The sequence below is a fragment of the Panthera onca genome, chromosome F1 (genome assembly GCF_046562875.1).
Source record: "Panthera onca isolate mPanOnc1 chromosome F1, mPanOnc1 haplotype 2, whole genome shotgun sequence".
NCBI classification, from domain to species: domain Eukaryota; kingdom Metazoa; phylum Chordata; class Mammalia; order Carnivora; family Felidae; genus Panthera; species Panthera onca.
In genome coordinates, this window is record NC_138355.1 from 55,941,912 (window position 1) to 55,963,121 (window position 21,210).

At 40.6% G+C, this 21,210-nt stretch overlaps 1 protein-coding gene across 1 annotated transcript in view; it reads right to left on the reverse strand.

The window, feature by feature from the left end:
• Positions 1-21,210, reverse strand: part of USH2A (usherin) — a 737,363-nt gene that overhangs the window by 44,387 nt on the left and 671,766 nt on the right. Inside the window, exons 62-64 of the mRNA XM_078441308.2 lie at positions 12,681-12,908; positions 6,664-8,180; positions 3,596-3,917 (exon numbers count right to left, since the gene is read on the reverse strand). Coding sequence (XP_078297434.2) covers positions 3,596-3,917; positions 6,664-8,180; positions 12,681-12,908 — 2,067 coding nt within the window. The remainder of the gene's footprint in view (positions 1-3,595; positions 3,918-6,663; positions 8,181-12,680; positions 12,909-21,210) is intronic.

Below are 21,210 nucleotides of genomic sequence, written 5' to 3' on the forward strand. Positions count from 1 at the left end.
GAATTAGGAAATCACCACTTGAAGATCTGGCTTAAGTAGCATAGCAACAATGCTGTACCCTCTGGGGTAGTATTTCTCTCTCTCTTTCTCTCAAAAAAAATAGAGTTATGGGCCATCTAAGCTGCTTGTTAAAAATACAAATTCTGGAAATCCCCACCCTAACCCCTTAGAATCTGCACTTTGAACTTGCTTCTTGGGTGATCCTTTTGTACTAGAAACACTGGGAACCACTTCTTTAAGATGTTCAATATTGAAGTATCACTGAAAACTTAGAAAGTGCCTGTAATATCACATGACTTTGCCCACCTTCAAATGCAACAGTTATCAAGCTGGTTATGTGAATTGTTGTAAGGTAAGTGACATTGGCTGGTTCTCACTCTTCAGAGTTTCCTGGAGTGAGGGAATCCCCTTTCTCTAAGTAAGAACATAGTTTCTGTCCCTTCTGTCCATCAAAACTCATCCATTCTATATTCTTTTCTCCCAGAACTCAAACACTGGTCAACTGATTGGTGAATTTATTCTAGTCAGTGCTGTCTTGTTTTTCCCACATAATAAATTTTGTCAGATACCAAAACAGAAAAGAGTACAATGGTGTAGGGTCATATAGGAGGATGGGCAATGGCATCAGACACCCTCCTGGTATACCAAGTGGAAGGTTACCTACCCAATTACAGATCATCACCACCCTTTTGATGAGTAGGTCTATATCTCTGGGCAGTTTCTCAGTTCTTTGGTTTTATACCATACCAATACAAATCACCTCACAAATACAATCCTCTGCAGAAGGGTCAAATCATTGACAGATGTTGGGTGAACTGATGTCTCTAGGGCAATGAAGGTGTTTTCTGAAAGGCAGCTTGCAGATGAAGTAACCCTCAGACAAATTTGAGAGCAATGCAAATTCATCTCAACGGCAAAACGTTCTTTTGTAAAAGGGAAATCAATTCTTGTAGTACATTACATCCTAAATAGCTTCTGTGAGATTACTCAGGGTCTATATAGACTCAGCAGTTACACAGGCTAAATAAATCCAATATTTTAGTTCATTTATTCCAGCATTTAATCTATATTTTTCAAAATATTTCCTGTGAGGACTGAGTTTGGGGCAGATAGTCTAGATTTTACCCTCCTGCTCTCTATCCTTATGTTGTAACAAGGTAGGATTAGCTAGTAAATGAAAATTTGAGACCAGTTTGTTATGAAAAACCAATGAAATGCACCCATTTGGGTGGAAAGAGTAAGGAGGAGGAACATGACACAGAGCTGACAGGAAGGGTTACAAAAGGAACAGCATAGTCTGAGTCCACTTTCCTCTGAACTATGGGTCCCTTGGCTCCTGCTTGTCCTTAGGTCCTGTCCTGTTAAGAAAACTCACGAGAGCTAAGATACATGCATGGGGTTTACCATTCCTTAAAAAAACTGGCATAAGACTTCTATGGATCACGAGGCCAGTTATTGAACCCGATGACACAACATAATGCCAAAGAAGCTATAATCACTGGTTTACTTTCAGTATCTATGGGTCGTTTTTTGTTTTTGTTTTTGTTTTGGTTAACGTTTATTTATTTTGAGAGAGCGAGAAAGAGAGAGAGAAGGAGAGAGCATGAATAGAGGAGGGACAGAGAGAAAGGGAGAGAGAGGATCCCAAGCAGGCTCTGCACTGTCAGCCTGTAGCCTGACATGGGGCTCGATCCCATGAACTGTGAGATCATGACTGAGCTGAAATTAAGAGTCAGATGCCTAACCGACTGCCCAGGTGCCCCACAATGGGATATTTAGTTTCGTCTAATTAGAGGCTGAAGATTTCATGCTGATTCCATTCAGCTCTGTCATAAAGGTGTGCTTTTATTTATAAAGGAGACTAGAGAATTGAGAATAAAAGAGTCTTTGATAACTTGACACTTTTTAGTAAAGATATAGAGAAAAGAACAAAAGGATGGCCAGCCACAGAGACTCTGGCTGTTTCCAACTGTGGTATCACTAGGTATTTTGTTCCTTCATAATATAAACCATAATCCTCACCCTAAACCCTTGGGGCCTGATGTGTTTTTAAATATTTTTTTTTCAGATTTTGGAAAGGTAATACAATACATATATTGCATATTTTGTAATATCCTCAGAATGATCTGGTAATGAAACACAATATTTCTGTAGCAAACATATAAATATTCACATTAGATGGGATAAATGCTGCAAACAGTCTCAAGTTTGTTCAGACTGAGTTTTGCTGCCAAATGAGTTGGGCCAAACCTAGGAAAAAACTCTCATTTTTAAGCGAGTTTTAGATTTGGAAATGAAAACAAGGGATTAGGGATATATACCCACGTATGTCTCCAAAGCATTCAAGAATCTACTTACATTTTCAATGTTCACTAAGTTCATTGGGTAACTAATCTCATACATTATTGGCCAAAAATACACTCTCCTCACACTAAAATATTACCTCTAATTACTACCCTCACTGATTTGCTCCACATATTTCTAGTGACTTAGTGATTTTATTACTTCTGGGTATGGTAAGCCATTCAAGGCTCAGTTTCCTCTTTTAACAACTTGCATTTGGCATTGTGCCTGGCACTGAGTGCTTGCAGCTTGTATCAACCAGCGAGCTTTGGACTCCAAGTGAGAAAATGATTCTGACTTAAGCAAAAGGGAGTTTCTTGGGAGAATCTGGAATTAAAAGAACAGTTGAATGATCGAGCCTGCAAATCGCAGGGATAAAAAAGAAAAGCTTTTGGATTGAGATTGGGGATATTTTATCAGGACTTCTCACCTCTGCCTTTTAAAATTGTGAGTCATCGTGCTGAGGATCAAGCCCCAGACGAATCTGAGGGGCTGAGCATGGCCCCGGTGCCCATCACTTGGTTAGGAGACAGCCTGACACATTCAGGGAATGATACTCCCACCAAACCTGGGCAAGGGGTGGGGGGGGGGCGATCATCCTCCCGGGGAAGTGGGGTGCTATCATAAGAGGAATCAAAAGCACTCTGGTAGCACGACAAAATAAACCTAACAGAAGTCCTCTATAGATTTCAAAACGCTTTCCGAATATTTTTCTCAATTCTCAACTTTTTAGGAATATGCAAAGTCTGATTTTTTAGGCTGCTCTCATACAAAACTTGATTCGTCCCTATGAGCAGGTTAGCTGTTTTCCTCTAGACATTCCTCAACATTCCACATCTTTCTTGAGCACAGAGGGTGAAGGTACTTGCCACTGGGTTTTGCTTGTTCTTGGTACAATGAATGAGTTACTTTCAAAGTGATTTTTTAACAAGGAGTGTTTCCTGCCAAGGCAATACTGACAGAGGGAAGCTTAATGGTAGAAATTACTTCATTAATAAGAAATGCAAATACTTCACCTGAAATTTACATAGGAATAACAAGCACATATCACATGGATCAAGAACCAAGGAAATTAAGAAGGCAAATGAATATGGTCTTTCCCCACTCATTTACTGCTTACAAATTTTTAAAGGACCTTATTAAATTCCTTAAGCCCCATGTGGGCTTTTCATATTGCAAGTGATTTTTACAGGCAGGTGCTGACGTGCGCCTACAATCTCAGTGTGGATTGGTGATAATACACATTTCTTACCTGATACTCATATTCTGTGAAAGGCGACAGTTCAAAGTCCGTGAACGAGGTTGAGCTTCCGTTATAGGTTAGCACTGGATTCGATTTTCCGGGCTGAGTTGCTATTTGTCTTCTGTACAACTCATAATGTAAAACGTTTCCATTTGGCTGAAGCGGTCCTGTCCATAAAAGCGAAGCCAGGGGCTGGAACCCCCCTGGTGCCATCCGTACCTCGACATGTGGAGGCGGTTGCACTTGGGGTGCGACCTCAGGGGTCTGTGTGGATGTCCAGTCACTTGATGCACACCCCAGCATGGTGCAGGCTTGAATTCGTACTTCATACCTTCAGGACACAAGGCAGAAACTGCCCATTATTGGCAAAATAGATTTTCACGGAAAGGATCTTTAAAAGACTGTTTTTCGAAGAGAAAAAGACAACTAAGTTCATGTTTATTCTTATCTACAGCTAGCCTTTTTAAAGAACGACAGAGTTCTATTTCCATGAAAATTTTAGAACATGTTAAATCATCCTGGCTTTCCAAACTAAAACAGATTCTCATCTGTCCGGAAAGGGGTGGGCACAATTCTTCCCTAAACAGGAATGTAAGGAATAAATGAACTTTCAAGATTCTCTCCAACATAAAAAAAATTCTGGTACGCTGCAGAGTTACTTAACACAGTGATGACGAATGTGCATCTTGGGGGGTATGAACCAGTTTTCAGTAGCCTTGGGCTTCTTCTACATCTGCAGCTGGGGCTGAATGATTCCCCAGGAATGTTTCCAGGTCATGAAGGAACATCATGGAGTTAAAGTCTCCGTGGTAATAAATCCCCTCACCTGATACCTGACATCTTAAAACAGGCTCTCTTACACCACAGAAAGACCTTTTGGGGCCAAAGTTAACCCAGCTACACGCTAGATTATCAATCATGGAGACACCTTATCACCATCCAGTTAAACTCAACCAATCAATTATGTTTTGCCTCGTAGTTGGTCTGCTGCTGCCTAGAAAGTTCTATTTACATAGCTGGGACTTTCCCTTTCCAACAAGAGGGGCTTTTGTTAGTATTAAGTGCCTATGGCTGCACGTAAGCGCTCTTTTCCCTCTGTTCCCATGCCCTGCTGATTTTACGACATCCTTGGTTTTCCCTCAAGCCACAGCCACCTTTCTTTCCATCTTTGTTTCCTTTGTTTCCTACCTTTTCCTCTTCTCTTTTCTGCTTTCTCTCCTCTTACCACTGCTTTCTGTTCTCTTCCTTGCTTTTTTTCTATTTCTCCTTCCCTCTTCTTTTTCCCACTTTCCCTTCTCCATTACACTTCTTTTTCTTTCTTTTGTGACATCTTTCATTCCCGCTTTCTGCTTCTCCTTCCTGTCTGCTCCTCCCATGCTTATCTCCACCGTGATGAGACTACTGGTTTATGGGCACATCAGTTCGTGGGTGCATATGGCAGATCTGACTCCAAAACAATTCTGTGAAGTCAATTGTCCACACATGGATCGTTTTCCAGATTATCTGTGGCAGTTTTAAAATTCTGGCTCATGTGCCTTTTGCTACTTAGAGGATTCCCAGGCTCCTTCTTCCTACTGATCGGCTGGAGGTGCCCAGGAGGACACGCTAATTTGCAGTATCCAGTAGACATTAAGCTGCTAGAAAAACCACAAACTACATGAAGTCCAACTTCATCTACAAGTGAGGGGCTGTTTTAAGTCATTTACTGTCACTTACATCTTCAATTAGAGTAGAGAGTAAAGAGGACATCTCTTATCCCCTTAAATATCATCGTTGGGCTTATGAGGCTATCAAGCTTTTTTCCCCCTCCCCAGCCTGTGAGAAGTGCTCCTCTCACCTCTGGAAACTTTATTCTTCTCTAGAAATCTTTCTGAGTAAGAGTTTCAAAGGGGAGCAACTTGATACGATTTTTAAAACTTGCAGTTACCAGTCAGGTAAAAAAAGAAGTCAGAATAAAATGTATAGCTGTGCAGCTAACCTGGGTCTCTTTAATGCCCTGAATCAGAGTCAGATAAAAGGCAACTCACACAGCATGTGGATTAGCTATGAAAGATACCTACGGAAGTTTTAATTACTGTTTAATATTTAATGCGACCTTAAATAATTGTCATGAGTAGATGCATAAGACCATGAATGTTTCATTTAAACAGCACTATATATCAGAGATAATTATAGGAGGGATCTAATCTACACATCAGTAGATTACAATAATAGCTGAATTTTAGCAGTGGTGGTTGGAAATCAACACTCTTTCAGCCTTTAATTTTTTTTAAGTGGTTCTGTTCATTTTACTAAATTTTAAGCATAAAATGTCTTTTATTACTCTTCTCCTTGGGGATGTAAGTTACTTAAAATGTGATGGGGAAAGATGCCAAGTAATTCTTTAAGCTATAGGAAAAGGGCCAGTGGGAAGGTTCCTTCGTGTAGAGAGAGACACACATCCATGCACGTCAGAGAGCCCAGAGTAGGATCAGTGAGACACATGAGCTGGCAAAGTGGCACCGTCCTCGGAAGTCATGAGATCAGAGCTGGGGAAACCCTAAGGGGATGACGGTATAGAGTCAGATGAGTCTCATTATCCCTGGCACAAGTGCTGGATTCGGTAGAAAAGGCTCTCCCCAAAACAAAATTTGGGTCAGTCCAACTCTGGCTGGTAATAACTCTCACTGGCACCTTTTTGATCTTTAAAATAATACCCAATTTTTTTCACAGCCTGGGTCAGATAACCCCATTTGGGCTCTCAGAACTGTCTAGGGGCCTGTGTGTTTTCAGGAGGGTCTCAACTCAGGGAAGGGGTCCCATCTCTGTATCGCTTGTCCCAGACATTGTGGTGAATTGCAAACATTTCTGAAAAAAACGGACTCTCAAGGTACCACCTGCAAGCATTTTGCTCTCTAGAAGTTATGCAAACAAGCTTTGGCTGGATGAGGATGTTGTTAGTCCACTGTCAGTGCTTACATGATCAGGGGTCGGGGACATCCCACATCTTGTTTTAGAGTTTTCATTTACACTGTGTAAGGGCTTACACTATAGAAAGGACAGTGTTGCTCTTAGAAAACCCGGAGTCAACCACCTACCTGTGAAATGGCTTCAGCTGGTCTACTACGAGTGACTGTGTGTCAAAAGACTTATGAGTTGTGTTTATGTGTATGGTTTTTGTTTCTTTATCAAATAGCTCTCGGAGAAAGAGGGTGTAGTTGACGATATCGCCATTTGTCCTCACTGGGGCATCCCAGTTGACTGAAATCTCTTGAGGGCCCTTGGCCTTCAATTTTGGGGGTTCTATCCCTGAAGGCGCTGAGGGGCTGGTTCTGTCTTTGACGAGTGGACTCAAAACCCCACCTTGGCTGTTGTTGGCGGCCACCGTGTAGCCGTACTCCACACCTGGGGTGAGAGTGAAATCATGATAGCGCGTTTCCAGGCCAGTGTAGACAATGGTTCCATCCCGTCTAAGTTCATAACTTCTGATCTGGCCATTTGAGTTTCTAGGAGGTTTCCAGGTGATCTCTATTGACTCTGAGCCTGTGACTTGCAGTTTTGGAGGGTCCATGTTCTGCGGTGGGGCCTCCATTGTCCAGGCAGATTTTGATGCGCTAGCTGTACAACCTCCTTTTGTGCAGGCCACCAGGGAGAAATCATACTGAGTATAAGGCTGCAGGTGGGAAACCAGCAGGGACAGGCCCTGCCCAGCAAGGTACTCCTTCCCGTCCAATCTCAGCAAATATTTAGTGATCTTTCCATTTTGAATTGATGGCGGTGACCACGATACATTTATTTGGGTAGCACTGATGACCCAGAGAGCTGGAGGGCTGACCCCGGCTGGAGCTGCCTCGAGGGTCGTAATGCTGGTGGGTTTGCTCGAGGAGCAGCCTCCACTTGAACAGGCGATGACCGCATAACTGTATGTGGAGAACGGAAGCAGCTCTTCATCGGTATAATTGAAAGTCACGGCATCAAAGCTGAAAGGATAGAGCACTCCGTTCCTTTGAAGTTTATACGACTGGATAATACCATTAGGCTGTTCTGGCGGGATCCAGGAAATCAGCAGTTTTGGGGGATTCGTAGATGCATAGGCTATTTCAGGGGGAGAGACGCCTTCTGGGGGCGCCTGCATTGTCTTTACCACACTCCAAGAGCTCCAGGTGTGACCTGCCGAATTCCAAGTGTGGATTTTATATTCACACCGCGTCCATGGTTGCAAACCAGTGTCAGTATACATAAATGTGTTCCTTCCTGTATTATATTCCGTGAAAACAATTTTCTCATCGGCCTCGACTGTCTGATTTCCCCAAGCTTTTCCCTCAAAGCACCTGCGAATCACTTCATAGCGAATTATCTTTCCATTTGGGTGTATAGGCTCAGACCAGCTCAGCTCAATGCTTGTGGGTCCCACAGCCTGGATGGTAGGAGCCAGCTGAGAGTGGGGAGGAGCTTCATCTGTCCACAGAGGCTGGGGCACTGAGTGTGTACAGCCAGCCCTGGTGCAGGCCTCCAGGGTCAGTGTGTAGAGAGTGAAAGGGTCCAGGCGTCGGAAGAGAAACTCACGATTCAGGCCCGCGTACTCGAGGATACCCTCACTGAAGACGTTGTATGCCTGTAGGAAGAAGAGAAGCAGAGGGAAAATAAGCCTATGTAGCCTATGTGTAGCCTATGATTTCTTGGTGTAGCTATTTTGTCCCTTTTACCCTTCTCACCCTCCAATTTTTCCTTTTGATGATCCCAATCCAGATGAAGCATTCTGATATTAGTTTCGGGAATGTGCTCTTTTCCAGTTACTGTAACACAAAAAGTCCACAAAAAGTCCACAAAAAGAGGAACAATAGTTTTCTTTGCCTTTTTTTTTTTAAACGTTGGGTATCATGTAAGCACATATCTAAAAGCTAAGGACTATTGAAGCTGATTCTTTGGCTTAAAAAGTGCTCATAGGGTTTCCTCTTATTTTTGTTTTTTTAAAAAGGAACAGTATTCAAATACCCTGTTTTATAGATGACAAGCACTTTGGGTCTCATTCTGAGTGGGGTAAGAACTATCTACATTGTCTCCTATGGCATTTACTGGGAAATGGAATTATAATGCTTAATCATTTGTACCAGTGTGCCAAGCCTGAACATGTCTGTGTATCCATGTGTGGGCACATATACATGCACATATATACATATGTATGTTATACATATATACACAAATGTAGATGCAGACATTGATGAGTAGAAGGTGGAGAACCCCTCTCTCCCCCTCCCCGTATTCTCTCGCATGCCTTGGAAGAATTGACTGCTCCTTTGGAGCAAAGTGTTCTTTTGTTGGGGAAAATCCTCTGAGCCCTCATTACAAATGTAGAGCAAATTTTCATTCCATATTATTCATTTTTCTTTGGGAAAGATGGGAAGTAACTCAACTTGAATATAGATGTTTTTGTATAGTGATTTCCTACCCTCTTCCAGCCTCAGTGCACCTGAGAGATACGATACATTCTTGGGGATGGTGGTGACTCCCTAGGGTGGCGTCCCTCAAGTGGGGCTGGGACGTATATCAGAATCTCTTGGGAGGCAAATCTAGTTTGAAACATTCTCACGGGGAAACTTAACTTCGACTGGACTGTTGATATACTTTAATGTTATTTAAGATGAAATAGCCTAGACTTTTGGAAATCTGTTTATGTTGGACTCCCATATTTCAGTGTGATTTTTTTTCTAGTTGGGATCCTAGTGCAAGCTCACACCCCTGAGGGAAGAGAAATAGTATATTTTCTGAAGAAAGCTCAGCTTCCATAATCAAATTGAAAGCCTCTATGAGTCACTGAGCCCCTTCATATTCACCTAGCAAATCTCTATCTAGTATTAAATTTAGCTTTCCCTCTGTACCTTAGCTTCTCTCTGGGTTTGGGAGAAAACACTCAGATATGCTGACTGGTCTCACTTTAAATTTCTTACTATAAATGTTAAGTGGGTGATTCCCACTTGTAGTCCTGTTCTATTCCTCTGTATGTTTGCTCTTTCATTTTCCAAAGTGATGCTTTCATATCTTCTCTTTTCCCCAATACCTGCCAACACCCTCTTCCCTGTCTCACAGGTGGCTGTTGACAGAACCCTATATTTGATTGGGAAAACAGAAGCAGTCAGAAAGGAATATTCTCATGTTATATATGATCGTCACCGTATCCATGTGGATCTAGACTTACACTGTTCACCCTCCTTCCTCATTCTATGGATGAAGTATCTCTGCCCCTGTGTGGCCCACCTGAGCCCTGGATCCCATGTCTCCCTCTTCCTACAGCTCTCACTCCTGCCATCATTCTCATTATCTCTTGCATCACCGATTGATCTCCCTCTACTGGGCTATTTCCATTAGTGTTTAAATGTACTCTAGTATCTTTCATTGATTTTTAAATAAAACTTCTTGACACTATAGTCCGCCAGCTACTGCCCAGTTTCTCTGCTTTTCCCCTATACTCCTTTAAAGAGTTGTTTATCCTCAATTCCTTCTCTTCCCATTTTCTCCTCAGGCCATCCCAACCAGGTTTCTCATTTCACCACTTGATCTCCTTGTCAAGGTCAAAATGATTACGTCATTTCCTGATCCAGGGTGACTTCTCTGCCCTCATTCCACTTGATCTCTCAACAGCATTCAACAGACTCTTGCCACAGTTTTGAGATGCCCCACTCATCTACTTTTCCTTCTACCTCACCTGCCTCTTCTCAATGTTCTTTGCTGGCCCCACTTCCTCCTCTAGACCTCCAAATTTTTGTATTCCCCAGAGCCTGAGCCTAGTCTCTCATCATCTTTAGTTATATTCTCCTATGCCTGATTTCCTCCAGGCACATGGATTTGCACACCACCCATATACTATAAATACCTATAAATATAGGTATATTTATGTTTGTGAAGAACTGTCTTGAGAATTCTAGATTTCTACCTCCAACTGCCTACTTACCCCTTCAAACCTGTAGAATTTCCACCCTTACTTACCCAGTCAAGGACTCAGGGCCTGAACTATCCCTTTTCATTCATATTTCACATCCAGTCCATTAACAGATCTTGTGAACTTTGCTTTCTGGATGTATCTCCACTCCACCCATGTCCTGTACCCTCACAGCACCCACTCATTCTACCCTGAGTTTTTAATATCTCCTAAACTCAACTGGTCTTCTTAGAGTCCATTTTCTACATAGCAGCCAGAGTGATTTTGAAAAACATGAATTTGATTATGCTACTCCTTTGCCTGAACCCTCCAGTAATTTTTCATTGCACTTAGAATAAATTCCAAACTCATCACAGCCCACAAGGTTGGGCACAGTCCACCTCCTACCAATCTGCCAATCTCATCTTTCTCTCCCTCCCAATGCTTCAACCACAGTGGCTTTCTTCCCTTCATTTGAACACACCAAGTTCATTTCTGGCTTCAGGCCTTGCATTTGCTGTTCACTTTGTCTGAAACATTTTGCTCTCATATCTTCACATGACTGACTCGGTCTTGTCATTCAGGGCTCAGCTCAAATGTCAACTCAATTCAAATGATCATCCATTCTAAAATAGCCTGAGCAGGCATAATTATATTATTCTATTTAATTTTCTTTATAGTATTCATTCTGCTCTGAAATTCTCTTGTTTATTTGTGTACTAGCTTTTTGTTTGCCTCTCTGTACCCCCACTATTCATGCGCACACACACACACACACACACACACACACACACACACACAGGTAAGGTGTGTGATAGCAGGGATCTTGCCTGTTTTGTTCACTCCTGAATAAATGCCTGGTACTTAGTAGAAGCTCAATAAATATTTGGTGAAATGGAAATGAAGATAAAGGAGTAGATATTCCTATTGTCAATCATGCCAGGAAAAGGCAGACACCAGAATGGGAAACAAACACTCACAAAGGGAGGTACTTCGATGAGTGTGAAAGGATTCTTTTCTCTGATGAAATCTTAGGGCTCTGGCTTGGATTTTAAGACCACGGATCCTCCGGGTTCAGCCTCCTGTACTAGAGTAGGGGAAGTCAGGCTCTGTCACATGTAGCAGGCTTGTAGAAAGTAGCCTACTTCTGCTGCCTGTGGCAGGCCTGGCACTCAGCTGAGAGGCGGCCATTGGGCTAAGCAGCAAGGCTGTTACATGGAGGCCCACGAGGATGGGCCTGAGCCTGTGAGCTCGCATGACAGTTCTAAGTTTTTGCTGTAGGTAGTATCTGCTGTCATCTTCCTTACAGGGTTTTTAGAGAAGCTTTCAGCAAAGTTGCAGCTTAGTCTTAACTGTTCTGTGTGGAATTGACAGGGGACTCTTTGCCATCTTGAGAGGGAGTGGTAAAGGAAGGCAGAGGGTCTAGAGCAGCTGCGGGCTGGGGAATTCTGCGGAAGGTAGGTGATGAGGGCCTAACTGCTGGTCCAAGACTAAAGGCAGTAATAGACTGACTGGTAAGTCCCCCTACTGTTGGAGAGGAACATTAGAGAGGGAGACGAAGGCTGGCTTTCACATGGGTGATTATTCAAAGTATCTAAATGCAGTCTGATAATGGAAATGCAACTTTCTTTGTGCTCATAGACCAGTGAAACGTGAGACATCTATGACATTAATAAGACGACTCCTCATGGTTCTGCATGGAGGTGGGGGAGTCAGCAGACGTGTAGGGCTTCCTGTCCTCTGCTTAGTGAGCTCTGCTCAAAGTGTAAGTTAGGCAAGTCTTGAGTAAATAACTGGGCAGGGTAATTCAGGAGGCAGTAAGAACAATCATTTAGGGTTCAGTTTTAGCGTGACTTCCTGACTTCAAATTGCAATTCAGTCATTTGCAATGTGGGCTTGGGCAATTATCTAGCCTTTATTATGCCTCATGAAGTTTAGTGGTAGCTACCTCGTAGTGTTGATGTGAAAATTAAATGAGATAATCCACAGAGTGCACTTAGCTCAGTGTTGGGTTCATAGCAAGCATAACACACGGGAGCCAGTTTTCTCTGATCCATGATTAAGTGCCTGGAGGAGCGATCAAGGAGAATTAAACCGACTGTGAAGGGTGTTTTCCCACAGTGACATGATGGCATGTCAGGGCTCATCTATTTATCTGGAGAACACCAAACATGCCTTCATATTCAGGGTAGACGTTACCTTAATCACACCATTGGTTTTTACAGGCTCTGACCACTGTAGCAACAATGCTCGGCCGTTCTCTTGCTGTTCCACTGTGAAGTTGCTCAGTCCACTTGGGGAAGATTCTAGGGTGTGAACCATGGTCCAAGGGCTTGAAACTTCTCCTGCCTGGTTTGTGGCCACAATTCCAATGTGATATGTTGTGAATGGTTCTAACCCAAACAGGTGGGCTTGATGGCTTGTACCCTGTAATGAAAATTAACAGGTTAGTTTTCTTTTAGGAACTGCTCATAATTGCTGGGAGGTCATTCTCTGACCAAGGTACGTGAGCAATGGCAGCACAAGCATCACAACAGAGTTTTGAATTATTAAGAAAACAATGTGGGTTTTTTTCTTGTTCTTCCCACCTGCATGTAATATCTAATGTGTGATTTCAGACATTTGCAATGCATAGATCAAATAGGATCCTTGCCTTTACAGAGCTGGCAACCCAAAGGATGTGATATATAACATAAAGAAAGAGTCTTGGGGCGCCTGAGTGGCTCAGTTGGTTAAGCGTCTAATTTCGGCTCAGGTTGTGATCTTGAGGTTTGTAGGTATGAGCCCCGCGTCGGGCTCTGTGCTGACAGCTCAGAGCCTGGAGCCTGCTTCGGATTCTGTGTCTCCTCTCTCTCTTCCCCTCCCCGGCTCAGGCTCTGTCTCTCTCTTTTTCAAAAATAAATAAACATTAAAAAAATCTATAATGCTTCAGGTCAGTGCTGTATCTATCTCACAATGGAGACCCGTGGCACCAGGTAGCAGGACAAAGAATGGGATAATCCTAAGGGTTTGGAGAGTTAACTGAGACAGTCCTAATTCTTTTTCATTAATCTCTTATACTATTTGTTTATACCTCCCCAATCTCCCTCTTGCATTCTCTTGGTGCATATTTATATTTTACAAATGCAATAAAACAAACACAAGAAAACAAAAACAACAAGCTACCTGAACTATAAATGAACAAACACCTTAGAGAAATCTACTAGTGATAAATATCTGAAGATATTCTCATTTGTTAAAAACACCATGACTAAAACTATAAAACTTACCAAAAGTAATTGTTAGTTAGGCTTTGAGAACTTGGTTTTTGTTGATTTAAAAGGAAAAAAAAAAGGATAGCAGAATTAGTTGTTTTTTTTTTTTCTGCTTGGGGAGAACATTTAACATATTTTACATCACTAAAAACCGGAACTAAAAGTCTTCATGTTTGAGAGAGCCCAGGGTGCTCTTTCTACATCTGGGCCAGATGGATATGTCTGTTTACAGATAGCAACTATGACTGCAAGTGGACCAGTAATGTGTCTATGGGTAAACACACACACATGCACCCAGACACACACACACACACACACACACACACAGATACCCAGAGACACACAGAAACACATACCCAGAGACACCCCCGCCCCCCCCCCCCCCCCACTGCCACACACACAGGACTTTCTGTTTTGTACAACACTCATTGAATGTAAATAATCATGAGGAAGTTTTGACTGGTTTAATGGGATATTCACACTTAACGGTGTGTGAGATCAGGTTCAGTTTGTTAGATGTTTAAATATGACAGATAGCTTTCAATTGTCCTTTCCTCTCTTGTTGCTGGGTACAGGAGGAAGAATGTGAGGTAGGGAAGAGGAAATTAGTTCTAAGAACAGGTACCAAAAGCATCGAATGAAGTTATGTGAATGGAAATTCTCCTTAATTTTGAGACACCCAAATATAATTTTGAATCTAAAACAAGTTGGTAAAATTGAACTGAAATATTTTCCAAAAACCTTGTTAGACAAAACCAAAACATCGTAGAGATAATTTTTGACACCCTTTCCTCACATTCTTGGTTATAAGTTTCAACTGTTTAATGTCTCTTCTTATGTGTTAAACACAAGCAAGAAAATATAATTGCCTGTATTTATCAAAAACTTGTAAGTTAATTTTCCGCTCTCAATAAGTCCCATTATGATATTACATGCTAACCTCTTGAAATCTTTTAATATTTAAACATTTGCTAAGCGACCAGACTCTGAAACAAATTTTATAGAAATACTAATTTCTCTTTTTTAAAATATTAAAAGTTAGATCATAAATATTTAAAACTTATTTCTCCACAACATTGGATTGGTCTTTTAGATAAATATAGCACAGAACTAGAATGTCCATAATGAATATTAAATCTGAAGATGCTACAAGTCCCGATTACAAACATTCTTTTCTGATAAATGATTCCTTTTCTGTAGAAATAGGGCAAACATGGGCAAGATTAATAATGCAAAAAAGAAAAACTCTTTGTTCAGAATATCCAGTAATAGATGCCAAAAAAGCATAAGCTCCAAAGCAAATAGTAATCACCTCTAACAGATTATATATAAAAAAGGTAGGCTGTTGGGGGACATTTAGAGATAGCTTTTGTCATAAGAAACATGAAAAGCATGTGGGCTATAAAGCAAAAACATATGTATATTGTCAATAGCAGCACCTGCTCAATTACAGTTTATTTCAGGGCTGAGAATTCCATTCAGCCCCTAGATGGCAATACTATCAAACACTTTTGGTAACATGAGTACTTAATGATTAACAACCGGCATTCAGTCATCCAACACACTCCAGGCAACCATTAAAAAAATAACAAAACTGATTTCATTATAGATCCTTTTAATAAACATTTATAGCTCAGATTCTCAGAAAGCAAAAGTATTCAAAATGCGCCAGACTCAAAACCTCCGCCATCTAATGTAGAAATATGACCTGCTGATCTCAAGTTGAAGTTCGTGCATGCCTGCCACCTAGATTACTCCTTCAAAAGGTGATTACAATAGTTGTGCTTACTTTGGTTTGTATCTTAAAAAGAAAAAAAGGAAAAGGAGAATCTCATGTTGTAAATGTAAAGGATAATTTTTATATCATAAATTTATGCTGAGAACAGGTTCCAATAATATGTTGTTACTCCTGAAGAGCTACAACACACACACACACACACACACACACACACACACACCTTAAATAAAGCTCATTAATAGCTGTGCTTTTTGTCAATGTTTAGTAAAGTCCACATGAAAAAAAATGAAGAAAATTTTAAAATGGCAAGACAATCCTTACCGGTATATTCTTCAACATTTAAGAAAATCATTTGTATTATTCTCTCTTGAATGGATTTCCAACACCAACGTTCACTATTTTAGAATCCTGCTGTAAAATTTGGGCACAGTTAATTCTGTGGATTGGGTTGTATTTTGTTTATTCACTTACTTGTGTTTTTCCTTAGATTCAGAAGATTTGCTTGAGCACGGTCTATCTTAAGTGTTTAAGATTAAATTTCTTCCTTTGGAGGGGTGCCTGGGTGGCTCAGTCAGTTGAGCATCAATTTCAGCTCAGGTCATGATCTTGGTTAGTGAGATTAAGCCCCACATTGGGCTCTGTGCTGACAGCTTGGAGCCTGGAGCCTGCTTTGGATTCTGTATCTCTCTCTCTTTGCCCCTAGCCTGCTCATGGTCTGTCTTTCTCTCTCTCAAAGATAAACATTAAAACATAAAAATTAAAAAAAAAAAGTTAAAAAAATTCTTCCCTTGAAGAAGGAAGTCTCAGTAGTCTCCTACTGACTAGTAAAAGTCATCATTAAAAACCTTCTCTTATGTTTCGTTCCTTTGCTCCCTGCCCTCCTTCCCTTCTCTATGGAAATGATCTTGATTCAATACTCTCCTTCCTCTTCATTAGTTTGCTCCTTCTTTCCCTCACTCTTCCCTCTTACCGATTCTTAGGAGACAGATTTCTTGCTATTGCTGATCTCTGGGCGATTGGCTTGTGCTAGCTTCCCACTTGTCCTTGTCCTTTCCGTGTTCACAACCACCTACTATTCATATTTTTATTCTAGAAGTATATTACCTACTTTCGTTAGGCAACAGATGGAAAGAATTATTCAACAGAGGAAAACAGGAATAATCCATTTTCTGCAATCTAATATTTCCAATGAAATTTTGCTTTTTTTTTTTTTTTTTTTTTTTGAAGAAACTCTTATGCATAAGTGTCAGAATCTGGATACAAATCAGTGCGTCCTTTTATGAGACATAAAGACAAGACTCTCTGGAACACTCTGCCAGTTGAGGTTCTGCTGGCAATTTGAACTACATTTTAACCTCTCAACTCTGCTCTGGGGGCACATGAAACTACTTGGAGTGTTCAGCAGTCTGACAATTTTACACTATCTCCTCTGATTATTTTTGACGACTTGAAGTGCCCCAAAGGTGGCCATGGGGTCAATAGGTTTATGTAGGTTGAAAATGATCAAAAATTACCATTGATCTGTAGCTGTCAATAAAAGGCTGCGTGGGGAGACTCCCTGCACAAATGTTTAAACTGCATAAGGCAACCTAACTTAGTCATCTTCGAGTCTATTGATCTGATGATCCAGCAGTTTCCAAAGCTTCCCCTCTGGTCTTTGTGGTGCATTTTCACTGAACCCACTTACCTTGGCACTTAGGAATCTTTTTACCCTGCTGCTGGTAATGAACCCAAATAGTGGTAAACAGGCACTGCTGTGCTCATAAACTGTATTATGTGTGCTTATTGCATTTCGGAAGGGGCTAATCTTCCTGGTCACCATCAACTTCATTCCCAGCTGATGGAGTTTCTGCTGTCTATACTCCTCATCCTGGGGTCCTCATTTGTTTTAGGTTTATTTATTTATCTTTTTGAGAGATAGATGGAGAGTGGTGTGGGGCAGAGAGACAGAAAGAGAAAGAGAGAGAATTCCAAGCAGGCTCAGCACTGTTAGTGCAGAGCCTGATGCAGGGCTTGAACTCACCAACTGTGAGATCATGACTTGAGCCAAAACCAAGAGTCGAACGCTCAACCTACTGAGCCACCCCCAGGTGTACTCTGGGTCCTAATTTTAGCATGCATGACTTTTGGTTTATAAATCCTAACCCGGTTACAAGATTCCTCCTTCGCTTTGTTAGTTATCATGAATGCCAAGACCCAGAGAATATGTCACATCAAAAGTTTGCTTTTTTTTTTGTACAAAGATAGCTGCAGAGAAAACTAAATTTAATTATATTAACCTCTGTTTAGTTGAACCACTTGGATGCTGCTTCTTGGTTTTATCATATGTTGTAGGTGCCTTGTCATAATGATACAATAAATAAATGGCTATAAGCAAGTTCTCAGCTTAGATTACAAATAAAACATGAGAAGTAGGAAAAGCTCTTATTTAGTCTTACATAAAAGTTATGGCTTTGGACAGTGCATCCAGTCAGTTGGGTGATTTACACATTTTAATGCTGACAAATCAACACCAAATATTTTTGTAGATTTCTGAAAGCCAGATCATTTGAAGCATGGGTTCTGAAGATCTCTATCCCTTTCCATTTATAAACTTAATTTTTAATTTCTCCAAAGTTGATGAACATATTTGTATCTAGGATTCATTTTGTAAAGGTTACACCAGTCTCAATACAGAAGTGATCTTTATTACCCATAGTCATATATCAAGCTTAAATACTTACACATAGTTATTTAAGTATGAGACTCCCAAACCTGCAAACTGTTACTGTAGAAAATTTCCACTGATTTCACATATGTATTTACTCCACCAGTGCCATCTCTGCCTACATACCCCCTGGCTGGTGAGGCAAAGACATTTTTTGATGGTGCACACATACACGTAGAGTTGTTCCAGAATCAAAGTTTGACTCATAACACAAGAAAAGTAGAAGACACCCTTTAGGATCATAGTTTATTGTTTTACGTGCATGAAGGGTGTGCATGTACTAGGGTGCACTGCTAAGTGGCATGTCAGAGCTGCCAAATGGCCAGTAGAAACATCTAGTATTCTTGGTCAGGAGCTCCATTCAATTCTTTAAACACCTTGAAGCATTTGATAGGGACAAGATTCTACAAAGTTACTGTGGGGGATACAAAATAGTTAACACAGGTTCCTGACTCTTAGGAGCTTGGAATCTACTAGAGAAGGTCAATAATAAATATAGATACGCACAGTTTGGAGTGAGCTGAGTGCCAGGGAAATACTGAAGGGACACTTCTAATTGGGAAGGAGAGAGGTTGAGGAGTGGGGGCATATTTACTTGGGAGGTGGAATCTGATATAAGTCAGAAAAGATGCAGAGTTTGCATAGATGAAAACATCTGAGTGATTAAAAGAAAAAATACAGAAGGAAAAATGCAGGGTATGTTTGGGAACGAGCTGGGAGTTGCATAGGGCTGAATGTGTGGGGAATAGTGGGGATTAAAACTGGAAAAGAAATTGGTGGCAAGACTAAAGAGAGCTGTGAAAGTTACCCCACTTTTTAGGGATGAAATTGCTTGAGAAACACTGAGTAACATCAGGCAAACATTTTAAGAACCAATTTGGTATAAAGAGCTCTATCATGCAATTTGAGAGAATAAAGGGACTTTAAAAATTTGCCCTATCATGGTATAAGTCATAGTCAGTGACTGATGAAATAAAAAAATCTTCCAAGAATTAATGAATGAATTCATTTAAACATTATTCATCCAATAAGTATGGACTGTCATATATAAAAGGTAATAGGACAGTATTTTCCTAGGAATAAGATTTTCAAAATCTTTATTGAATATTTGCTCTGCCTCAAAAGGTGTAATTATTCTTTTAACACAAATGTTTGCATTTTGGTCACAATCAAAGTGGGGATTATAAAAATCGGGCTGAGTTGAAGCCAATTATATGGTCCTCTGTCTGGACCACTATCAGAATCACATGTACCTGGCATATGGGGCCACATATTTGTGTAGGGACGTCCACACTCTTGCACCAGTCCCTTGTGCATATCAAACAGGTACACGGCAGCTGGAAAAGGTTAGGGACACTAGTGATGGCTACAACATAGAATGAAGCCAATTCAAATGTACACACAAGTGGTAAATCATTCCTAACTCTGAGTTCCAGCTAATGTTTAAAGGCTTCGTTTGAAAGATTTCAAGAAAGTATCAATGCATATCTTCCTTTTAAGTAATTATGATATGCATAAGTAAAAGTGATTACTCAGGGGCCCTTTGTTGTAGCAATTATAAATTTCAAACTGAAAATGTTAAGTTTGGAGTATTCATGGGCTAGTGCCATGGCGCACTTTTATGCCTTTACTCCCCAAAATATCTACACTCAGAAAAGATATGTAAAAGAGGGGTTTTCATTTTTTCTCTCTCAGAATACATCATTAATTTTATAATGGGGGGAGTGATGCAAAAAGAAGATTCAATTCACAGAGTTTTTTCTTCATAGACAAATGGGCTCTATCAATCTAATCTATAAAGCACAATCTAGAGTTCTTGCAAAATGAACGATGTTACCTCAGTTACCATAAAAACATTGGAGGAAAAAAAAGAATGGTTTCGAAATGGCTCATTTTTCAAAAGAGAAGAGGGGAAAAAATTAAATCTGCGATAATTAAATTTTAAAATGGCAAATCAGTCACACTAAATATTAAAAAGCAGTACTTCTGATCTATCAAAATTAAAAATGTGCATACTCTGTGACCCAGCAATTCTACTCTGGCCATCTATTTTATGGCAACACTAGTAAAACTTTACTAAAATATATTTAAAAGAATTTCATTCCAGCCATAGTCTTGTAGTAGTCAATCCTTGATTGAGCAAGCCTTGATATTTACTGAAGGTTTCCTGTGTAATAAGCAGCATCCTAAGCTCTGAGGACACAGCAGAAAGCAAAGGATACATGGACACTAACCTCTTGAGTTTTTACATTATAATGAGGAGAAATGGGCAATTGATAAGCCAAATAAAGAGAGAGAGAGAATTAGATATTGTCGTAAATTATGAAGGTAATAAGAGTGTTGAAATAGAGTTTGGGTTTAGGTGATGGGGAAGAGTGAGATTCTTGGTTTAAGAAGGGTGATTAAGATCCTTGAAGTTCCACTTAGGCAAGAATGCAGAAGAAACCAACCATGTGAAGAACCAGAGAAGCTTTCAGGTGAAAGGGAAGAGCTTGGTATTTTTGCTGACAGAGAGAAGCCAGTGTGAGTGAGGGGGGAATGGCACTGCATAAGGTCAAAGTCATGGGCAGAAGCCAGGTGATGAAATCTTGTAGGCCAACATTAAAGAGTCTGATTCTAATTTCAGTGGAAAATTATTGAAGGCCTTTAAGCAAGGGAGTGACATGAATTAATTTAGGTTTTAAAGAAATCATTCTGGCTGCTCTGTGGAGAATATGTGTAGGGGTTGTATTAGTCTACTCAGGCTGCCAAAACAAAATATCATTGACTGGCTTAAAAAATTAGAAATTTCTATTCACCCAGTTCTAGAGGCCAGAAATCCAGATCAAGGTGTCATCAGGGTTGGTTTCTGGTGAGGCCTCGCTACCTGGTTGTAGAGAGTTGTCTTCTTATTCTGTCCTCTCACTGCCTCTCCCTGCATGCACTTGGAGAGAGGGAGAGATCTCTTGTGTCTCTCTTTCTTCATATAAGGGTACCAGTCCTATCAACCATTCTTACAACCTCATTTAACCTTAATTGCTTCCAAAAGTA